At 40.8% G+C, this 22,823-nt stretch overlaps 1 protein-coding gene across 3 annotated transcripts in view; it reads right to left on the bottom strand.

Moving 5' to 3' along the window:
- Positions 1-22,823, bottom strand: part of dph6 (diphthamine biosynthesis 6) — a 294,336-nt gene that overhangs the window by 137,769 nt on the left and 133,744 nt on the right. For all 3 annotated transcript variants that reach the window (XM_060828371.1, XM_060828372.1, XM_060828373.1), the window contains exons 7-9: positions 22,333-22,427; positions 19,084-19,177; positions 23-167 (exon numbers count right to left, since the gene is read on the bottom strand). In XM_060828371.1, coding sequence (XP_060684354.1) covers positions 23-167; positions 19,084-19,177; positions 22,333-22,427 — 334 coding nt within the window. The remainder of the gene's footprint in view (positions 1-22; positions 168-19,083; positions 19,178-22,332; positions 22,428-22,823) is intronic.

Below are 22,823 nucleotides of genomic sequence, written 5' to 3'. Positions count from 1 at the left end.
TACAGATGAGTCATAAACTCACCAACATCAGATAAACTACTTGAGCTAAGATTCCAAGTGATCTGTGGTTTTGACATGTCTCTATTGTCCTCTTTTTCTACACTACTCTTCTGATCACAGCAAGACAAACAGGGCTTCCTTTCAGCAAATGCTATGCTGGCTGGTATCTGCAATAGAAAGAAAAAAGTTAAAAGTTAACTACTTCTTCACAAAGTACACAGAACTATACTGGGCTTAATTTTAGCAAAGCTAATTTTAACAGCAGGGTACTATTGATATACTGCTTTCATTTTCCTGAACATTTGGGCCAGAGATTTGAGGGAAATGATTGCTGAGCCATTAAAATCAAGCAGCAGCAGGCTGATGCAGAGGAACCAAGCTAACTATCCAGGTAAGTGTCCTGAAAGAGAAATCCAATAACAGGAGTATAGGGGAGGAGGGCCACTGGTCCCTTGGGAAACACTCCTTCACCTCCTGTTTCACAGGAAACCATAAAAATACTTCCTTCCTGCCTGCTTTCTGCCTGGAAGCAGAATTAAAATTGGTCCCGTGGTTTATATGGGTTTAGAATTTGTCCAAATTCCAGAAAGGATAACGTGTCTTTTTCATACAACATAGTTTTAAAATGTTGACATTTCAAAATTTGCAGAAATGTTGACCCCATGTGTTGTGAACTCAACATGTCTGCAAATTTAAAGAACTATGTTGCATTGTTATAATTGCAAACGTCTGCAAAGATTGTAATATGAGATTCCTTATCAATCTTCTCCGATTCTGTCTAGCTTGAGAAATACCTATAAAATATCAAAAAGCTGTCCATAGTAATTTTGTACAATATACATATAGTAACATCTGGAGTATTTGAGCTAAATACAGATACTGCTTTAGAAAATAAAATTAAAACAACTTGTCCCAGTTGAGTTCATACAGTTTTGAAAAATGTCACTCAAACCTATGTGGTTTAGTCAATACAAGAAAACACTAAAATGGGATATCTCTTGGAGTTTGTATATTCTGCCTGAGTCAGCGTAGGTTTCCACTGGGTGCTCTGGTTTCCTCCTGCAATGCATAGATGTGCAGGCTAAGTGGGCTGGACATGCCAATTGTCCTGTAGTATCCAGGGATGTGCAGGCTAGGTGAATGTGGGGTCTGGTTGGGATTGCTCTTCAGAGGGTCAGTGCAATTTTGATGGATCGAAAAGCCTCTATCCGCACTGGAGGATTCTATGATTCTATAACATAAAAAAAGCTGAATTTTGTAATGCTGCATTTGAAGTTTAAATTCATGTTTCCATTGACCCGCTGCTGCAAATATCTAATTCATAAGTCATTTTTAGTAGACAAATTGTAGATTTGGAAATTGAAATTTAATAGTAGAAAATGGGATCAATTCAACTGAAGCACATGGACTTGAGGCCATGTTATTTTAAACCGTTTAAGCACTTACTTTTCAGCTTGATACAGGGAGAGTACTGAAGCACAGGAAGTGACAAGGCAGCACAAGTGTTTCTGTTAGCAGCCTCCAGGCAGTTATGGTAGGAGAATTCCTTGGAAGCCATTGATAGTGCAGTGCCACTGGCAGTATGGTAAAGGAAGTATTTGGTTGATACATTTGAGAAACATTGGAGCTCACAAAAGCCTCCGGAGAATTGTATACTCTCTGTGAAAAATCTGAAATTGTCCTTATGGATAGATGCTACTGCTTAGTCTTAGAATCCAGTGGAATACAGTCTCAGGGGAAGAGGTGGAACTAGATGGATGTGAGTACTCTTTGAGGCAGTCTGTGATGGAACAGCTTTTGAAAGAAGTCCAAAACTAAATCTTCAAAAGTAAAGAACAGGAATGCCTTGTAACACAGACATGTTTTATTGAACTTTGGTTGCCTACATTTCCATTTGCATCTGGGTGATATCTGTTTTGAAAGCATTGGACATTTAATGTGCAGTCCCTTGGCCTTTCAATGTCAGTTTGTACGGTAATCAATAATTACCTCACATGAATCCTGAATGTTACACACTATGCTGCATACACCAGATTGTTCTGCAATTCTATCTTTATATAATATTTAATTTGTTCCTTCAATCAAATGGATTTGTGTGGAATTGTTCTCTTAATGAGTACCAGAGATCTCACGCTTTTTCTGTTTCAAAGAAAACAAAAATTATTGGTGTCAAAAAGTGTGGTGCTAAAAAAGCACCGCAGGTCAGGCAGCATCCGAGGGGCAGGAGAATCGACGTTTCAGGCACAAGCTCTTCATCAGGAACGAAATAAAATTATTTGTCTCTGGTCGGTCTGTAACGTAAGTTTGATATACTCATCAGGGATCAAAATACTACACATGACACAGGCTGTGGATGATAAAAGATCGTGTTCAAATTTAAGCCATCAGACTAAGTAAAGCCCTTTTCATGGCTAAAGTACCCAAAATTTCAGCAGTCAAACAAGCAAATAAGAGACTGAATTGTGATACCTTACATAAGAACATAAACAGATACAAGGGTAGGTCATTTAGTGCCTTGAACCTGGCCCACCCTTCTATAAGTTCATAGCCTCAACTCCATTTTCATGCCAGCTCCTTATAGCCCTCAATTCCTCATGAATTCAAAAATCTATCTACCTCCTCTTTAAATACTTTCAGTTTTCTCACCTCCAGAACTCTCTAGGGTAGAGAATTCCAAATATTCATTTGTCTACACTCTAATGAAAAAAGGCTTAACCAGCTTCACCATCCTTGATCAGTCAACCTTTCATCCCAGGAATCAGCTCAGTAAGCCTTTTTTGAGCTATCTTCAATATCACTGCACCCTTTTCTTAAATCCAAGGACCCAAACCATACACAGTACTTCAGAAGCAGCATTACCAACACAGTCTCATCAAAACCTGCCTATTTTTAAAATCCTAACCCTTGGCACTGAAAGGTTGCTGCAAGGCCACTGCATGTGCAGGAACTGACACCCTGTTCTGGCTGCTCATGGACCAGGCTACATCTCAGGATTGTTCATTTGCTCTCTTAGCACTTACCTGGATGCTCAAAGCTTCACTCTCTTGCCTATTAGCACGGTCACACATCTTGGCCAGCTGGACTTGCAGGTAACAGCACAATCAAGAGGGCAGACATCTTGCAGGACTGCCACATGCGACATCAATCTCACGCCAGCAACTTATGTGGCAAGCACACTGTGCACATAGCAAGCTAGCAGTCATGCCTCAAAGTCTTAGGGATTAGACCTCACTGATGTCCATGGAGGTACCTGACAGTCAGGGGGACCAGGGCAGTCTCCAATATGAATCCAGGGGGCTAGCCATTCTCAGAATTTTGCTCAGTGTGGTCTTGGCCTGGGGTTCCGTGTATTTGCAGCCTGGGACAGTGAGTCATGGTCAGTCCTGTGTCTCCATACTAGCAACTGCAGAGAATAGGGCTAATGTGAGAATGGTGTCAGGTGTATACACCTCGTTCATCTTGCTTCCTGAATGGACATGAAGTTAGGCATCATGCTGGAACAGTTATATTTGAAACTAGACAGAGACTCACACACACGTATTGCAAAAACAATCAAATGATAGAAATGCAAGACTTTATATACAGAGCCCTAAAAAGGTTTTGGTTTCTTTCTTTCTCTCCCAACCCTAAAGGTTGAGGGGGAATTGGAAAGGAGAATTGTGAAGAGTATTTGTAAGGTGGGACTGGGTGAGTAAACACAGTAAAGCACGGAAAGCATGGATGGAATTGATGTAATGCAGGAGGGCCGCTCTTCCCTGGCTTCAAGGGAAAAACAGTATACATACCACACACATAGCTTTCAACACACTCTCCTAACCCTCAGGTCTTGTGGAGGATCTCCTTGCTAGAGCCAATTGGACACTGCTCAGCTTCAACTTCCAAAGGTTGGGGTGAGGGGCAAAGTTGGAGGTAGAGGGCTTGGTCACTGCTGGAGTGTCTTGACAGGAGTCTCAAAGAGGCTATGTTAATGGCTCCTCCTCTGCGGGGTTCCTCCTGGCACTGCCCTGTCACCATGTGAGAAAAGCACACCAGGAGTGGGATCCAGGTTCCCCAGCTCCCTGTCTCCATGCCTTCATTCCTAAGGATCAAAGGCTAGGGTGATGCAGTGCAGGTGAATGCGTGTGTGCAGCAGACCCCCAGGGTGCTGGACCTGGCAGTTCATGGCAGCCCATAGCCATGGAAAAATGGCAATCAGATTTTTGTTGGGCCCCCATAGCGAGGTTACAATCCTGCAGCGTTTGAAGGACAGTATCAGTGAGCTACAGTCAGAAAACATTTCTGAGCTTCTGGGATGACTGGCAAGAGAGGATGCTCTTGGCTTGCAACATCTGAAATGGTGTCAGGCTGGCCTGTAATTGCAGACCCTCAGGGTTTACTGGATAGATACAAGTCTGCACTGCATCACTCCAGCTACTGGTCCTCCAGTTGCTCCTTCCTGACAAGGAGATCAGATAGTGCCAGAAACTTTAATTCCAGAAGGTTCTGCCAGTGGACAGCACTTCTGGCACGATTGCCACATTTCTCTGTGTGACTTGCGAAACATCTCACTTCCATTGATAATTAGCTCAGATATGTGCAATGATGTTGAACAACTGGCCCTTAACATTGACAAATATGATTCTGTCCAACAATAATGCCATACTTTAAATGGCAGAGGTGAAACAGCCGTAGAAACAATGAAAGCAGCTCCATTTTTTGTCTAACTAATTCACCCACGGCCTAAAAAATTTAAGACCCTTCCACAATTACAGTCTGGAAAAACTCAAGTGGTTTACCCAGAATACCCTTGGATACTTAGTAATAATTTTTTTGCAATAAACTCTCAAACATCAATAACTCTTTCAGTTCAAAGCATCTTTTTTTCCACAACAATGCCAGTTCCAACAATAGGGGCCTCAACTTAGTGACCGATAATGCAGTCCTGAACAGGGGCTTCCGCACTGACTTGTATATTACTGAATCAAGAAAACTCCCCCTCCTAAGTTACAATCTCAAAATGTTAATTTTGGGGACATTCCCAGCCAAGAGAAATGTCTCAAACCACATTAATGAAGCTTTTCTAGGATCGAAGGGCTGAGCAATAATTAATCTTGTGACTTCACATTTTCAGATGGGTGAGGAGCCCAGTCAAGTACGACAACAGAACGACAGAATTTAAATTGAATGTGGTATAGTAAGGATATAATTGCTATGTCTAAGTAGAAGATATCTCTAGCTATCCACCGAAATGATGAAAACCTTGCAACTTAAATAGTCATTTATTTTCAACAAAGAAAAGAAAATGCAGTCTCCTAATGTAACAGAAAGATAATCCACTGGGCATTAGTTCCAGAACAGCTGATGCAATTAAAGGAAGGTTTGGAAGGATAAGCCAGATGGACAAGCATCTTTCCCCTGCCCTAAACATTTTGACATTATTAACAGGAAAGGTTTAGCCTTGTTCATGGAATAGCTAGTGTCAAATGGCTTAACAACTGGAACAACCAACAGAAATGACAAATGACAACCTTAGTCTTGAAATTCATGTAGTACTTAAATAGATCATTTGGCTTTATGAGTCCACACTGAAGCTCTAAAGAGCTTGCCACCCAGGTCCACCATATAATCCTGCATTTACCATGGCTAAGCCACCTTGCTTCCACATCCCTGAACACGACTGGGCAATTTGCCATGCCCAATCCATCTAACTTGCACATCTTTGGACTTTGGGAGGAAGTTGGAGTACCTGGCAGAAACCATGCAGACATGGGGAGAATATACAAACTCCACGAAAAGCTGGAATCAAACTCAGGTCCCTGGTATTGTGAGGTAGGAGTGCTAATCACTGAGCCCCACGTTAAGCATCATGCTGCCCGTTGTCTGACAATTTTTCCAATTAAAGAGAAAAGCGGTGGTAACTGATACAAGTTGACATGGAAGTCAACTAGATCATTAACAAAATCTTAGTCTAATGCTCCATAATTCTTATGCAAACAGCATATGTCTTGATTATTTCTACCAAATCACTCTATTTACAGGCACGAACAGCCCCTTGTAAAAGTGGGTCCTGAAAAACAGTTGAAACAAACCACTGGTATTATGTTAAAGCAGAGAAGTCACTTAAGACAGCTTTCCCTCCAATACTGCAGATATTGTTTCATTTTTTTAAGTTTGTATTCAATATTTAAAGCTGAAATTCAGGACAGAGGAGGAAGTTCTCGGTAATCTGGGGAGAGGGAATTCATTGCACACACTGGAACCAATGGGATAGGAAGGGCAAAGGATAAGATTCTGAAGGGAGAATGTAGAGAGTTAGGCAGGAATTTAAAAAGGAGTAATTTCTGGATTACTCCTGGTACTACGAGTTAGTGAGGGTAGGAATAAGAGGATAGAGCAGATGAATGCATGGCTGAGGAGCTGGTATTTGGGAGGATTTACATTTTTGGATCATTGGAATCACTTATGGGGTAGACGTCACTTGTACAAGACGGACAGATTGCACCTGAATTGGAAGGGGACTAATATACTGGCAGGGATATTTGCTAGAGCCGCTCGGGGAGGTTGGGGGCCAGGGGTGGGGGGGGCGGTGTATATGCACACATAGGTGGTGGGGGGGGAACCCAGGGAGATAGTCAGGAAGGAGATCATTCTGAGACTGGTACAGTTGAGAACAAAGTGAGTCAAACAGTCAGGGCAGGCAGGGACAAAGCAGAGAATAAGGTAGGACTGATAAATTAAAGTGCACTTATTTCAATGCAAGAGGCCTAACTGGGAAGGCAGATGAACTTAGGAACACGGGACTGGAATATCATAGCAATTACAGAAACGTGGCTCAGGGATGGACAGGACTGGCAGTTTAATGTTCTGGGATACAAATGCTACAGGAAGGATAGAAAAGGAGGCAAGAGAGGAGGGGGAGTGGTGCTTTTGATAAGGGATAGCATTACAGCAGTACTGAGGGAGGATATTCGCGGAAATACATCCAGTGAAGTTATTTGGGTTGAACTGAGAAATAAGAAAGGGATGATCACCTTACTGGAATTTTCCTATTCTCACTAAGAGTCAGTGGGAAATTGAGAAAAAAATTTGCAAGGAGAGCTCAGTTATCTGTAAGAACAATAAGGTGGTTATGTAAGGGATTTTACCTTTCCAAACATAAACTGGACCTGCCATAATGTTAAGGGTTTGTTAAGTGTGTACAAGACAATTTTCTGATGCAGTATGTCGATATACCTACTAGAGAAGATGCAAAACTTGACCTACTCTTGGGAAATAAGGCAAGGCAGGTGACTGAGAGTGTCAGTGGGGGAGCACTTTGGGGCCAGTGACCATAATTCTATTAGTTTTAAAATAGTGATGGAAAAGGATAGATCAGATCTAAAAGTTGAAGTTCTAAATTGGAGGAAGGCCAATTTTGACAATGTGAGGCAAGAACTTTCAAAAGCTGACAGGGGGCAGAATTTCACAGGTAAATGGACAGCTGGAAAATGGGAAGCCTTCCAAAATGAGATAACAAGAATCCAGAGAAAGTATATTCCTGTTAGGGTGAAAGGAAAGGCTGGTAGGTGTAGGGAGTGCTGGATGACGAAAGAAGTTGAGGGCTTGGTTAAGAAAAGAAAGGAAGCATATGTCAGATATAGACAAGATAGATTGAATGAATCCTTAGAAGAGTACAAAGGCAGTTGAAGTATAATTAAGAGGGAAAGCAGTAGGGCAATAGGGGACATGAGTTAGCTTTGGCAAATAGTTAAGAAGAATCCAAATGGTTTTTACAAATACATTAAGGACAAAAGGGTAACGAGGGAGAGAATAGAGCCCCTCAAAGATCAGCAAGGCAGCCTTTGTGTGGAGCCACAGGTGGGGGAGACACGAAATGAGTTATTTTGCATCAGTGTTTACATAGTGTATACTATGGAAGATACAGAATGTAGGGAAATAGATAGTGACATTTTGAAAAATGTCCATATTACAGAAGAGGAAGTGCTAGATGTCTTGAAAAACATAAAAGTAGAGCCATTCGCAGGACTTCAACGGATGTACCCTCTGTGGGAAGCTAGGGAAGTGACTGCTGGGCCACTTGCTGAGACATTTTTATCACTGATATTCAATGTGAGGTGCCGGAAGACTGGAGGTTGGTTAACGTGGTGCCACTGTATAAGAAAGGTGGTAAGGACAAACCAGGGAACTATAGACCAGGGAGCCTGACATTGGTGGTGGGCACATTGTTGGAGGGAATCTTGAGGGACAGGATGTACATGTATTTGGAAAGGCATGGACTGATTAGGGATAGACAACATGGCTTTGTGTGTGGGAAATCATGTCTCACAAACTTGATTAAGTTTTTTGAAAAAGTAACAAAGAGGATTGATGAGGGCAGAACTGTGGATGTGATCTATATGGACTTCAGTCAGTCATTCAACAAGGTTCCCCATGGGAGACTCGTTAGCAAGGTTAAATCTCATGGAATACAGGGAGAACTAGCCATTTGGATAAAGAACTGGCTCAAAGGTAGAAGACAGAGGGTGGTGGTGGAGGGTTGTTTTTCAGACTGGAGGCCTGTGACCAATGGAGTGCCACAAGGATCGGTGCTGGGTCCACTACTTTTTGTCATTTATGTAAATGATTTGGGTGTGAGCATAAGAGGTATAGTTAGTAAGTTTGCAGATTACACCAAAATTGGGGGTGTAGTCGATAGCGAGGAAGGTTACCTCAGATTACAACGGGATCTTGATCAGATGGAGCTTAATTTAGATAAATGCATGGTATTTGGAAAAGCACATCTTAACAGGACTTATACACTTAATGGTAAGGTCCTAGCGAATGTTGCTGAACAAAGAGACCTTGGAGTGCAGGTTCATAGCTCCTTGAAAATAGAATTGCAGGTAGATAGGATAGTGAAGAAGTCGTTTGATATGCTTTCCTTTATTGGTCAGAGTATTGAGTACAGGAATTGGGAGGTCATGTTGTGGCTGTATAGAACATTGGTTAGACAACTGTTGGAATACTGCGTGCAATTCTGGTCTCCTTCTTATCCAAAGCATGTTGTGAAAGTTGAAAGGTTTCAGAAAAGATTTACAAGGATGTTGCCAAGGTTGGAGGATTTGAGCTATAGGGAGAGGTTGAATATGATTGTTTTCCCTGGAGTATCAGAGGCTGAGGGGGTGACCTTATCGAGGCTTATAAAATCATGACGGGCTTGGATAGGATAAACAGACAAAGTCTTTTCCTGGGGGTAGTCCAGACTAGAGGGCATAGCTTTAGGGTGAGAGGGGAAAGATCTAAAACAGACCTAAGGGGCATGCAGAGGGTAGTACGTGTATGAAATGAGCTGCCAGAGAAAGTGGTGGAGGCAAGTACAATTGCAATATTTAAAAGGCATCTGGATGGGTATATGAATAGGAGGGGTTTGGAGGGATATGGGCCGCGTGCTGGCAGGTGGGACTAGATTGGGTTGGGATATCTGGTCGACACTGACAAGTTGGACCGAAGGGTCTGTTTTCATGCTGTACATCTCTATGACTCTCATTCTTTATCACAGAGGGTTATCAAGGCTGGGTCACTAAGTATGTTGAATGCTGAGATACACAGGTTCTTAATCATAAAGGGAATTGACATGTTTGGGAAAAAAGCAGGAAAGTGGAGTTGAAGGTTATCGGAACAGCCATAATTTCAATGAATAGCAGAGCAGACTCCAGGTCTTCATGACTTTCTTTTGCCCCCATGTCATGTGATCTCATTAACCAAATTTACCATCAGATAATTGTCACTTTCCAAGAGGTTGAAATTTGGAATGCATTTATTTCGATATGCGTTAAACACGCTCCATCATCACCCGAAAAATGAGACTTAGCATAAATTGCAAATTTCTTTATAAATTTAATAGTGAAGCTATCATGTAATGATGATGCCCTGACCATATGAATACCCATTTAAATGGAGCGGGAATGGTAGGTTAATGTGAGGCACGGGAATTACTGCCAAGTGTTCAATTTGTTCATTACATTTAATGTCTTGCATAAAATGTTTCAACCTTCCACAGCTCCCAAACCAAAGTTCCTTCTAAGCACTAAGCGTTTCAGTTTACAAATCATATACAAATCATACACCAAAGAGCTCCAACACTGCAGAAAGTAGTTACTATTGCTGTGGTCCAGTCCAGGTAAGATTTTTAAAAAATACCCTATGTAAATTGATACATGGAAGATTACAAAAATGCCTGGTTTTCAGACAAAGCCAGTTTTCAGACAGCCAGATTTGAGGCATTTTATCTGTAGAACGGGCTCCCTTCAGATTGCCTGTGTTGTTAGACACTAGTTAAGCTCCTACCATTTGTTTAAGGAAATGCAAAACAGAGGAGAACTGAGATCATGAATGACTGCAGTACAGACTGAATGTGCTGGATAGCTGAAAGTATACTTTTAGTGTGACATTTTAAACAGCGGTTTCATCAGCCTTCTCAGGTGGGAGACAAAAAGTATCCCAAGGTACGTGTGAGATAAGGACAAGGGAATTTCTCATGGCATCAAGACCAAACGTATCCTCAATGAACTTCATCAACAACAGACTAATCAATAGTTTATCTAACTGTAGTATGTGGAATTTTGTTGTGCATAAATTGGTTGTTCAATTTACCAACATAAAAATAAGTGATTACAATTTTAACAACAATTCATTTGCATGCAATGCTTTGGGGAAATGCAGAAAATACAAAAAATTATTGCTTTTTTCCTTCAGTACTACAAAGAACAAGTGAAACTTAAAACTTCCTCAACTTTAAATTTTATAAAACAAAATATAAAACAAAAATTACAACTTTACATGCCATTTTTTGTGGTCCTATCTATGAACATGTCCAATAAAAGGGACGTGAACTATTAAAATAAAATGATAAATATCATTTAAGTGGTCTGAGATTCACTGGAGTAATCTCCAAAAAGTGCTATATTTATCGTGTTTTCACACTGTAACCTGAAAAATTAATGAGTACCAGAGCCAGTACCTGCACTCTATCGGTCATTATCCATCCAGCACTCTCATGCCTGACTTTGATAACTTATTTTTTGTCACAATGATAATTAATCAATAAGCAATATGAGCTACTACTAATGAGGAGAGGATGTCATTATCAATTAATGAAAGTTAATACTGAAGACAAAAGACTAATGTGGACAGGTGTTTTGTGGCGCACTGGTCATGTCCCTACCTGATAGCCAGAAGGAAACCGTACATGAAGGACGGGTTGCACCTGAACTGGAAAGGGACCAATATCCTTGGTGGAAGGTTTGCTCGAGTTGCTCAGGAGGGTTTAAACTAGTATGGTAGGGGGTGGGAACCTGAGCTATATACCGGTGATGAGAGTTGATGAAGATAAGGCAATAGCAAGAGGTAGCGCAGCCAGTGGGAAGGAATTTCCTGGGAAAGAACCAAGGGATCGGTTAAAGTGTATTTGCTTTAATGCAAGGAGTATCAGGAATAAAAGTGATGAGCTTAGAGCATGGATCAGTACCTAGTGCTATGATGTTGCGGCCATAACAGAGACGTGGGTTTCTCAGGGGCATGAATGGTTGCTGGATGTTCCAAGGTTTAGAACATTTAAAAAGAATAGGGAGGGGAGGAAAAGAGGAGGGGGTGTAGCACTGCTAATCAGAGACGGTATCACAGCTACAGAAGTTACCATTGTCGAGGAAGGTCTGCCTACTGAGTCAGTATGGGTGGAAATTAGGAACAGTAAGGGAGCAGTCACCTCATTAGGAGTTTACTACAGGCCCCCCAATAGCAGCAGGGAGATTGAAGAAAGCATAAGGTGGCAGATTTTGGAAAAGTGTGATTGTAGTAGGGTTGTTGTAATGGGTGACTTTAACTTTCCCAATATTGATGGGAACCTCCTTCGAGCAGATGGTTTGGAAGGAGCTGTTTTTGTAAGGTGTGTTCAGGAGGGTTTCCTAAATCAGTACGTTGACAGGTCGACAAGGGGAGAGGCCATTTTGGATTTGGTGCTCGGCAATGAGCCGGGGCAGGTGTCAGATCTTGCGGTGGGAGAGCATTTTGGTGATAGTGACCACAACTGCCTCACATTCTACATAGCTATGGAGAAGGAGAGAAGCAGACACAATAGGAGGATATTTAATTGGGGAAAAGGAAACTATGATACTATCAGACATGCGTTGGGAAGCATGGACTGGGAGCAATTGTTCCATGGAAAGGGCACTATAGACATGTGGAAACTGTTTAAGGAACAGTTGATGCAAGTCATGCACAAATGTGTTCCTCTGAAACAGGCAAGAAGGGGTAAGATAAAGTAACCTTGGATGACGAGAACGGAGGAGCTTCTCGTCAAAAGAAAGAAGGCAGCCTACGTAAGGTGGAGGTAGCAAGGGTCTTGCTCAGCTCTAGAGGAATACAGGCAGGCGAGGAAGGAGCTCAAAAATGGTCTGAGGAGATCCGGGGGGGACACAAAAAAGGCTTGGCAGGAAGGATTAGGGAGAATCCAAAGGCATTTTACACGTATGTGAGGAATAAGAGAATGATCAAAGAAAGAGTAGGGCTGATCAGGGGTAGCATAGGGAACTTGTGTACAGAGTTTGAGGAGGTAAGGGAAGCCCTAAATGAGTTTTTTGCTTCTGTCTTTACTAAAGAAAACGGCCTTGTAGTGAATGAAACCATTGAGGAGCAGGTAAGCATGCTGGAACAGATAGAAATTGAGGAAGCTGACGTGTTGAAAATTTTGACAAACATTAAGATTGACAAGTCACCTCACAAATCTTATGGAGTTCTTTGAGGATGTTACTAGACAAGTTAATGAGGGTCAAGTGGTGGATGTTGCGTATATGGACTTCAGTAAGGCATTTGATGAGGTTCCCCATGGTAGGCTCGTTCAGAAGGTCAGGGGGAATGGGATACAGGGAAATTTAGCTGTCGGGATACAGACTTGGCTGGTCGACAGAAGACAGCAAGTGGTAGTGGAAGGAAACTATTCTGCCTGGAAGTCAGTGGTGAGTTGTGTTCCACAGGGCTCTGTTCTTGGGCCTCTACTCTTTCTAATTTTAATTAATGACTTGGATGAAGAGATTGAAGGATGGGTTAGCAAATTTGCAGACGACACAAAGGTTGGAGGCGTTGTTGACAGTATAGAGGACTGTTGTAGGCTGCAGCGGGACATTGACAGGATGCAGAGATGGGCTGAGAGGTGGCAGATGGAGTTCAACCTGGATAAATGCGAAGTGATGCATTTTGGAAGGTCGAACTTGAAAGGTGAGTACAGGATTAAAGACGGGATTCTTGGCAGTGTGGAGGAACAGCGGGATCTTGGTGTGCAGGTTCATAGATCCCTTAAAATTGCCACCCAGGTGGACAAGGTTGTTAAGAAAGCATATGGTGCTTTGGCTTTCATTAACAGGGGGATTGAGTTTAAGAGCCGCGAGATCTTGTTGCAGTCTATTAAACTTTGGTTAGACTGCACTTGGACTGTGCCCAGTTCTGGACGCCCTATTATAGGAAAGCTGTGGATGCTTTGGAGAGGGTTTAGAGGAGTTTTACCAAGATGCTGCCAGGAATGGACAGCTTATCTTACGAAGAGAGGTTGACTGAGCTCGGACTTTTTTCACTGGAAAAAAGGAAGAGAGAGGACCTAATTGAGGTGTACAAGATAATGAGAGGCATAGATAGAGTTGATAGCCAGAAACTTTTTCCCAGGGCAGAAATTGTTAACACGAGGGGTCATAGCTTTAAGCTGTTTGGCGGAAAGTAGAGAGGGGATGTCAGAGGTGGGTTCTTTATGCAGAGAGTTGAGAGAGCATGGAATGCGTTGCCAGCAACAGTTGTGGAAACGAGATCATTGGGAATATTAAAGAGACTGCTGGACATGCATATGGTCACAGAAATTTGAGAGTTCGTACATTAGGTTTACCTCACATGAGGCTCAACGGTTGGCACAACATCGTGGGCTGAAGGGCCTGTTCTGTGCTGTACTGTTCTATGTGTTCAAGACTCCCTGCTCCAGAAGTGTGTCATAACATGTCTTAAAGGATTGATTTAAATATTTACCAGTACTTCACATTCACTTGGATGCCTGGTGTATAAGGATCATTAAAACTGTTTTCGAGAGTACCTGTGGCACAGTGCTTGCACCACTATTTCAGAATCAGGAGGTTTGGGTTCAAGTCCCACTCCCCCCTCTCCCCCTCCCCAGAGGTGTGAGAAAACATCTCTGAACAGTCTGATTAATAATATATATTCCTGGATTGGAAATGCTACGCAACCATTGACTTCATTACATTTCATACTCTCACTTATTAACATTTTTTTCTTATCTACTGGGCTATCTGCAACTTACTGTCCTGGTTTTCACATATCTTTAACTGGAAGAAATACTCCAATACATTCAAAAGTGCAATTCAAATATATTGTATGCAGACCAAGCTTTCCCGTATGAAATATTTACTGGAGCACTACATTATATGACTTTCAAGAAACCTACCGAGTGTCCTGAACTGTATATACAGTGATCAGAACAGGAAGCCTGCTTGGCCTCAGCACCAAATATTTGAAACAACTGAGGAATCAAATCTACTTTCATTGTGAACTAATGTTGACCTATGGTACCGTTACAACTAAGAAAAACCTACTAGCATATTGCAGAAAATGCTCTTTTGAATATAAAAACAGTAATTTTGTGTCAGAGAAAGTAAAACTTTATTTTCCAATAGGAGTAATATCTTTTATAAAACGTTAAGACTATCTGAAATAAATTTCTATGGACGTTTTAACTAACTGCATGTTACTTGAGAGTGCAACATATACCCGAATAGATGAATTTTAGATAAGGATGAAAACTACAGCAAACTGTATGGATTCCTGCAATCTGGGAAACACAGTTGGATAGCAGATATCTTGCAATACACAACAAAGTTCAAACCAAAAGAACTACAAACTATGACAAAAAAATCACTGAATATTCCAAATGCATGATTTGCAATTTCAAATGGCCTTTTGTAATTTCAGGATCCAGTTTTGTATTTGATAAAGGTGGAATTAAAATAGAGGTGGAAGGCACTTCTATCCAAACTCCTTTCATAATATTAAAAATTAGTAGCAGACCTAGGTTATTTGACCTCTCACCTTGCTCGTCCACTCAACAAGTTTCATTTGGGTTTCAAATTCCACACTCCCATCTACTCCTGATAACCTTCGATTTTCTTGCCTAACAAGAATCTACATAGCGGCATCTTAAAAATGTTCAATGATCATGCCTCTGAGCAGAACATTCCCAACAAAATGTTCTTTACAACAGGGATTTATATGCTCATTACATGACAAAATATTCTGGTTGTTAGGAGATGTTGCTACAGGGTCGGTCAGCAGTCAGCCAGGGTTAGTTTTCAATAGCTCCCCAAATTTGGAACACGATTTTAATTCTCTAACGTTTCCACGGCATTTAAGTAAGTTGGAGCCCTCCAAAATCTCCAACTATAACTAAAAGTTTTTTGAAGAGTTCAAGACACTGGATAAATGGTAAAGAGGAAATTTCTACTTTCCAGGCAATTCCCACAGAGTCAGTTGCAGTGGGCTTTCTGCACATTTCCTGCAACTCTCATCTATTCAGCACAGACAACTATCTGGTTGTCAGAATTTCTGGGGCAGAAATTTCTAATGAACCAGTGCAATCGGGCAGCGCACTGGAACTACATTTCTTTTTCTTAATAAAATATGCATTAGATAATATTCCTTGATATGTTTCAGAGGTACCCTGATGAAGATTTATTAATACAGCTGAAAATAAATTTCTGCCAAAAATAAGCACTTTAAATCAGAGTGCCTGGCCCATCATATGTGAGTAACCCAATTTTAAATAACTGAAAATGACTAAAAGCTATTCAAAATCATTTGCTAGTTTGATCAGTGTGCACTCGACAGATCTTCAGTAAATTAAAATAAAGCTCTTAAAACGTGCCTATTAGTGACCTTTCATTTAAATATTCCCCAGCTGAATTTTACGAGCCTCCTTGCAGGTCTGCCAATGGGACAATTAGTGAAAACTCACCATAGTGATTAATCTGAAATGGAGCTGTGGCCAGCTTTGTAATGGGGCAACTGCTTTTATATAACTAGCATAAAAGTTTGCAAAATCCCTACTTGCATTGGATGTAATTTGGAACTACAGACAATCATGAAGCTAAGTATGGACATGAAGTGGATAAAGAAGTAAAGATTTTGTTGACTGGGTTAGATGAAGGAGCATGAGAGGAAGGTTGCATGGAGTGGAAACAATATGACAGGCTAATTGGACCAAAGGGCCTTTTCTATCCTCTAAATTCAATGTAACAGTGCAGGATAAACTCCTCCATTAGACAATACTACACAGTTTCACCCAAAAATATGAGAAGCTAAAAATAGGCAAATTAAAAATGTTTTTGGGGGACACTATTGTGGCTGACAAATCTACTTTGGCATAATTTTCAACAGATGATGCTATTAAAAACAAATTAGTTAGATGTTTAAAAATGGCATGGAAAGATTAGTAAATCGACATAAACAGGCTCTCGTTAGGTATATAGAGTTCTTAGCAAAGGAGTGGTCTTAATGAGGACTTAAAAAATAAATGTCCCGAACTTTCCAGTCACTCAGTTGGGAAAGGCAAAGTACAATTGAACATCGTTCAAAAGGTGACAGAATCAATTCTTCTTTAGTAAACTATTTTCATTCATGGGATATGGGTTTTGCTGACACAACTAACATCTATTACTTTTTATTAAATGTCCTCAAAATGGTGATGTTGATGACCCAGCCTTCGGAAACACTGCAGTTGATGTCTAGGAGGTGTTCCCACAGTGTAATTCAGGAGTTGCAGGAATTTGAATCAACAATAGTGAAGAATGTTGGTGTGGTTTCAGAATGATGAGTGACTTGAAAGGGAACTTGAGGGGGTAATATTCCTATAAGCTCTTCTCTTCTGGGTCTTGGAATCCCCAAGCTTAGAAGGGATTTCAAAATAGTCCAGGCAAGCTACTGCTGTAAAGCATCCAGATGGTATACATTCCTGCCAACCGTCCCTGTAATATTTCATTACATCCCTGTGTACCTCTGATGTCCATGTGCAGTAATGGAAGTGGAAACCACTTATTGGCATACCAATCCTCCTGCATGGAGCTTCCCAGCACTGGTATTACTGTGCAGCTTAGAGGTAACATTTACTGCTGTTACTGTGTGATAGGAATGGCTAGATCGAATAATTAAAATTGTGGATCTGGTGCCAATCAAGAGGATTGCTTTTCCTGGTTTGTATCAAGCTCAAATGTTGTTGGATCTTCATTCATTGAGGCAAATAGGAAATTAGATTAGATTAGATTCTCTACAGTGTGGAAACAGGCCCTTCGGCCCAACAAGTCCACACCGCCCCTTTGAAGAGCAATCCACCCAGACCCATTCCCCTACATTCACCCCTGACTAATGCACCTAACACTATGGACAACTTAGCATGGCCAATTCACCTGACCTGCACATCTTTGGACTGTGGGAGGAAACCGGAGCACCCGGAGGAAACCCAAGCAGACATGGGGAGAATGTGCAAACTCCACACAGACAGATGGGAATTGAACCCAGGAACCATGAGGCAGCAGTGCTAACCACTGAGCCACCGTGCCGCCCCTAAAGGTTATATTTACACAGCCTCCACACGTCTGCGCAACAGTACATTACACAACAGCAGTTTGAGATCTCATCACCCTTGACCTGTGCCTTGTAGATGTTGGACATGCTTTTGGGAGTCAGGTGTTGGTACACCTGCCACAGAATTTCTAGCCGGAAACCTGCTCTTGTAATCACAGTAGCTGGTTCAGTTCAGCCCTTGATCAGTGGTCACCAATGGTGGCACTGTCATCAAGTGTCAAGGAGAGATGGTGAGACTTTCGCTTGAACATAATTAGAAATTGGCACTTGTGTCGCATAAGCATTGTTCGCCAGTCAATAGGCAAGTCTGAAAGTTTTCCAGATTCTTTTTGTATCCAGGTGCAGTCTGCTTCAGTATGTGGACAGCTTCAATGGAACTGAGCACTGTATAATCAACAAACACTCCAACTTCGGACCTTATGATGGAGGGAAGGCTAGTCATGAACAATTTATATAAGCTTCAGACTAGGACACTGCTCTAATGAACTCTTACTGAAAGTTTCTAGAGCAGAATTGATTGGCTCCAACAACCAAAACCTTGATGCTCATCATGATATCTATTGGGGTGCAGTTTTTGTCCTGATTCTGAATTTTACTCAGGTTTGCTGGGACGTAGTCATTCAAATGCTGCCTTGATTACAAGAACAGCCACTCTCATGTCGTCTCTGGAATTCGTCCCCTTTATTCATGCTAGAACCAGGGAGTAAATTAGATCTGGAGCTAAGTTGTTCAAGCAAAACTCAAATTGAGCATCATTGAGCTGGATGTTGGTGTAACTGACACTTAACAGCACTGATGGTGACAGTTTTCCTCACTTTGCTGATGATTCAGAATAGAAGCGGTAAGTGGCTGGAATGGATTTGTTCTTTTTTGAAGCGGACATGGCTAATTTTCCACTTTCTCGGTAAATACTAATTTTGTAGCTATACTGGAACAATTTGGGTAGTGGAGCAGTTTGTCCCAAGTCTTTAGCACCCGAGACAATAGATTGTCAGGACCTATAGCTTCATGTCCTTAGTGTTCTCAGCTGTATCTTGATATTATATTGAAAGAGTCAAATTTGCTTAAGCCAGACTTCTGTGATAATGAGAACCTCAGGAGGAGGCAGATTAGGAATTTAAGCTCATCCAAGTGTGAGCAATTAGAAAATTGTATTCCACAGTGCAATGTTAAATATTTATTTATGATATAAACAAGCAACATCTGTGATAACTTAATAACCACCACTCTGTGCATCACTGAGTTCCTTCATTCAAGTAAGAATTGAATGTTTGTTTCGTTATCATACTTAGCCGCTACTAACTTCATCAAACTTAGCACTATTCCCAAAAGAAAACTTCTAAAATTACTCAAAATACATCAAACACTCTCTTAACTTTGTGATATTTCAGTGTAGATAATGAAGCATTCATCCATTGAAACAACATAACAGTAACTCACATTGGGTTTATCCACCAGATGCAACTTTAATAATCTGAGGTAGCCCACAGGTGCAAATGCATCAGCAGAATGTACAACTATTTCTGAGGAATCACTGAAAAAATAATAGGTATAATTGTAGAACACATCAGTAAAATCACCAGAACAAAACATATTGACAACTCCAACAGTGCAGCATGCATTATTACTGGCAAATACTGAATGGCTTGTTTCATGTTGGATAAACTGTCCAAAATACTAAGATCATTCTGAATCCATTGCGTTTTAACTTTGGTTTCAGAACTACATAAATTCTGCTACATTAAGATTAAATCCTACATATTGTACAATTGTCCTGTTCACATTTACCGTTAGAAGTTTTTGTTTGGTACAAAGAAACTATTTCTGCCAACTGAACAAAAACAGAAATGATAGGAAACTTGTATTGAGTTTCTCCATCAAGCCAAATTTAGAGAAAGGAGCATTTTCAAAAATGTCGATATATAGTAGGGAAATAGGTTCAATTTAGCAATTTTTGAAAAAATTAGTTTAAGAGATCGCTAACTTTGTTTATGACTTCTATCCAATTCCAGATTCCGCATTCTTTATCCTGTTGAAAGGCACAGCTTAAAAATCACAATGCTTTATTTTTACTTGGTTCCTTTTAAATTTGCTTTTTTCCAGCTTTGGTGCTCGCTCTCTCTCTCTCTCTCTCCCTGTTATACATATTTATTACTGCTGGATAGTTTGCCTTTTTCAGTGTCCTAGATTCGAAAGGCTATGCTTCCTTTTGGAATCTCATCTCATCTGAACTATATCTTATCAGTTTCCAGTTCATAAGTTGATCTGCTTGCAACACGTTCTACAAAGACATACTGAAACAAACATATTTTAGAAAATTCTCCCCCTCCTTTCCCTTTGTTCTACATTATACTAATTGATTCAGATAACAAACGTTTCCCAGTATTACCACTTTTTATTTCTTGCAGGTCTCTACAATTCTCCTGTAAATTTGCCGCACTAGCTCTCTCTCACTATTTACAAGTATCTAAAGTACACTCCATCGTTCAACGTATGATCTTACATGTTATTGTTTCTCAACTTTGACCAAATGGAGGGTGTCCTAGTCCCCTGAAAGAAATACTCTTCCCATTTCAACAATGTATTTACTAATCAGTATTGCCAGCCCCTCCCACAATTTCCCCGAAATCATTCTATCCTCAAATATTAAGCACACACTCTTAACTATTTTAAGCCACATTTCCTTAGTGCTAATATATCATGATCCCACACCCATTGCCATTTATAGCTCAGTCACCGATTCATAGCACTCTTTTATTGCGACTTTGTAGTTCTTGTAGTCCTTCCTATTCCCTTTCTAATACTGAATGATATTCCTTCTCTAGTACTGCCCGACACTCATGCCTTTATGCACATTATCTCTTTTTACCTTCGATATCTTGCTACCAGCCCTTACCAATGTAATTTAATCCTCCCAATTACATAGAAATGTTGGCCACAGCCCATCAAAGCTGCAATCAGAATGCCCACGGTCCTTGAACTGATGTCACAAGAATCTAAAGTCTGCCTTCCTGTAATATGTCTCAAGCTATATATTGATCCTCTTTACTTTTGTGTCTCTACTCTCATTGATGCATCCCACTGGAAGTAATCCAGGAATTGCTACTTACATGATGTTTATCTTAACTTTTCTCCTTGCTCCTGAAAATCTGACCCATTTGGATCTAAAGGCCACCTCTTTCACACTGTTGATAGGGACACTGACCACAACTTTGGGCTTACTCTCTTCCGGTTGCAGAACATTCTACACCCTTTCTGTGATACCTTTTGCTCTGGTACAACAATGCAACATGTGGCAGAATTTTATTGGGCAGAGGTGAGCTCTCTCATGTGCTATAAAATTGAGAGTAACCCAGCCTTGGACATAACTGGGTACACTGACCAATTTTACACCCACCAGGCAATCAATCAATGATGGCCCATTTACAAAGTTCCCATTAAGATGATAGACTACATTGGCTTTGCATTCAAAATTCTTTCCTAAGTTTTAGATCAATTTTGTATGAAACCACAATCAAAGTTTGTTACAACTGAGTTAATCACTGCTTCTCTGGGCCTCCTCATTTAAAAAACGGGTATCATTACTGTTGGGACAGGACTTCTGTCTCCGTGTTCGTTTGGAGGAGAGAGACACCAGGTCTGATTAAAAGTATAAGCAGTTTTAATGAGAGAGAATCGTACACAGTACAGTGAGGTGTCTAGCTCACTGGAGAAGGCGCGTTCTGATTCTATTGTTCTGTTCTGCCTAACTTCTTAGCCCCCTCGCACCTCAGTGCTACATCCTTATTTGGTAATGTGCAGTATGCTAGTATGTCATTGGTTCTTACCTGATAACATTCTATTACCTCAGTTTGAGCTACGTGCATTTTGACATGGCTCCAATGTCCTGTTATCTCTCACCCTCCCTGGGGCCTCTTCAGGCTATGCCATCAGCTTTTCAGTCTGCTCTTAGTATAACATAATGGCTTACTGCTGTCTAGTGAAGCTAACAAGTTCCAGACTTGCTAATACTACCTTACGTGAGCACTACCTAACAATAAAGTTTCTTACACTACCTAACCTTAATAATGCTTCCCAACAATTACATTAGGAGCCATTCAGAGAAAATTCACTTGAATCATTCTTGGATGAATGGCATATCTTATGAAGAAAAGTTGAACTGCTTGGACTTGTACCCATCAGAGTTTAGAATAATGAGTGGTGATTTCATTGAAATATGCAAGACCCTGAGAGGGACTTTTCATGGCGGATGCCAAGAGAACATTCCTCCTTGTGGGGAGACAGCTTAGATGTCAAAGGGTCCGTAAATCGTGGAGTTCTCTCCCCCTGCGAGCAACGGGAACTGGGTAATTGAAAATACTCAAGGCTGATCAAGAAGAGAGTCAACAGTTATGGGAGCAAACAGGAAAATGAAGTTGTGGCTACAATCAGATCACATTGACTGTCAGAGCAGGCTGAAGGGGATGAATAACCTCCCACTGCTCCGAGTTATTGCATTGCTCTCAACTTGACCAATCAAAACACTCCTGGCAGAGAAAAACAAATGAGCATTATAATTAAACGCAAAAGAAATCTTATTAAACAGAAGGTCAGTCAACCAGTATTTTTCTCCCCGATAACAATTTGCCTTTGCGCAAAAATGCATGGATGTAGTGAAACAGAGTATTCTAACGAGGAAACACCACTCACATAACTATCCTCTTCTTGAATAAGGGACAATCCAGTGTAAAGGTTTCATACTCTCCACCTTCTCCACATACATGTACTCCATACTTCTGAGAAATCTGCAATAACAAAACCATATATTTGCGAATAAACATTTCTCGTAATAAAAATCAGTGCCAAGATATTACTCATACTACGCTGTTTCCTGATGAAACAGTTTTGTTACTGTTGCCCTTAGTGATGCATGTTCAAAAGTGGAACTATTTTAATTTTGATGATCAGCATGTTTTTTTTTCAATATACAGCCTAGAGGTTCTTTTTTTTAAATAGAAGAAACAAGATCAATGGCATCACAGCACAGTAATACACTTTCCCCTGCATGCAGTCTTCAAAACACTAATTATGAATATTTTAAAGAATAAGACTTCAACATTAAACATTTCTTTGTTATCAAAATTCTCTATCATCTAGTCAAATCCTCTCATAAAGTATGACAGCACAGAATGTACAGCCAC

The sequence above is a fragment of the Hemiscyllium ocellatum genome, chromosome 8 (genome assembly GCF_020745735.1).
Source record: "Hemiscyllium ocellatum isolate sHemOce1 chromosome 8, sHemOce1.pat.X.cur, whole genome shotgun sequence".
Lineage (NCBI taxonomy): Eukaryota > Metazoa > Chordata > Chondrichthyes > Orectolobiformes > Hemiscylliidae > Hemiscyllium > Hemiscyllium ocellatum.
The sequence above is the reverse complement of the archived record's forward strand: the minus strand, read 5'-3'. Positions and strand labels throughout refer to the sequence as shown.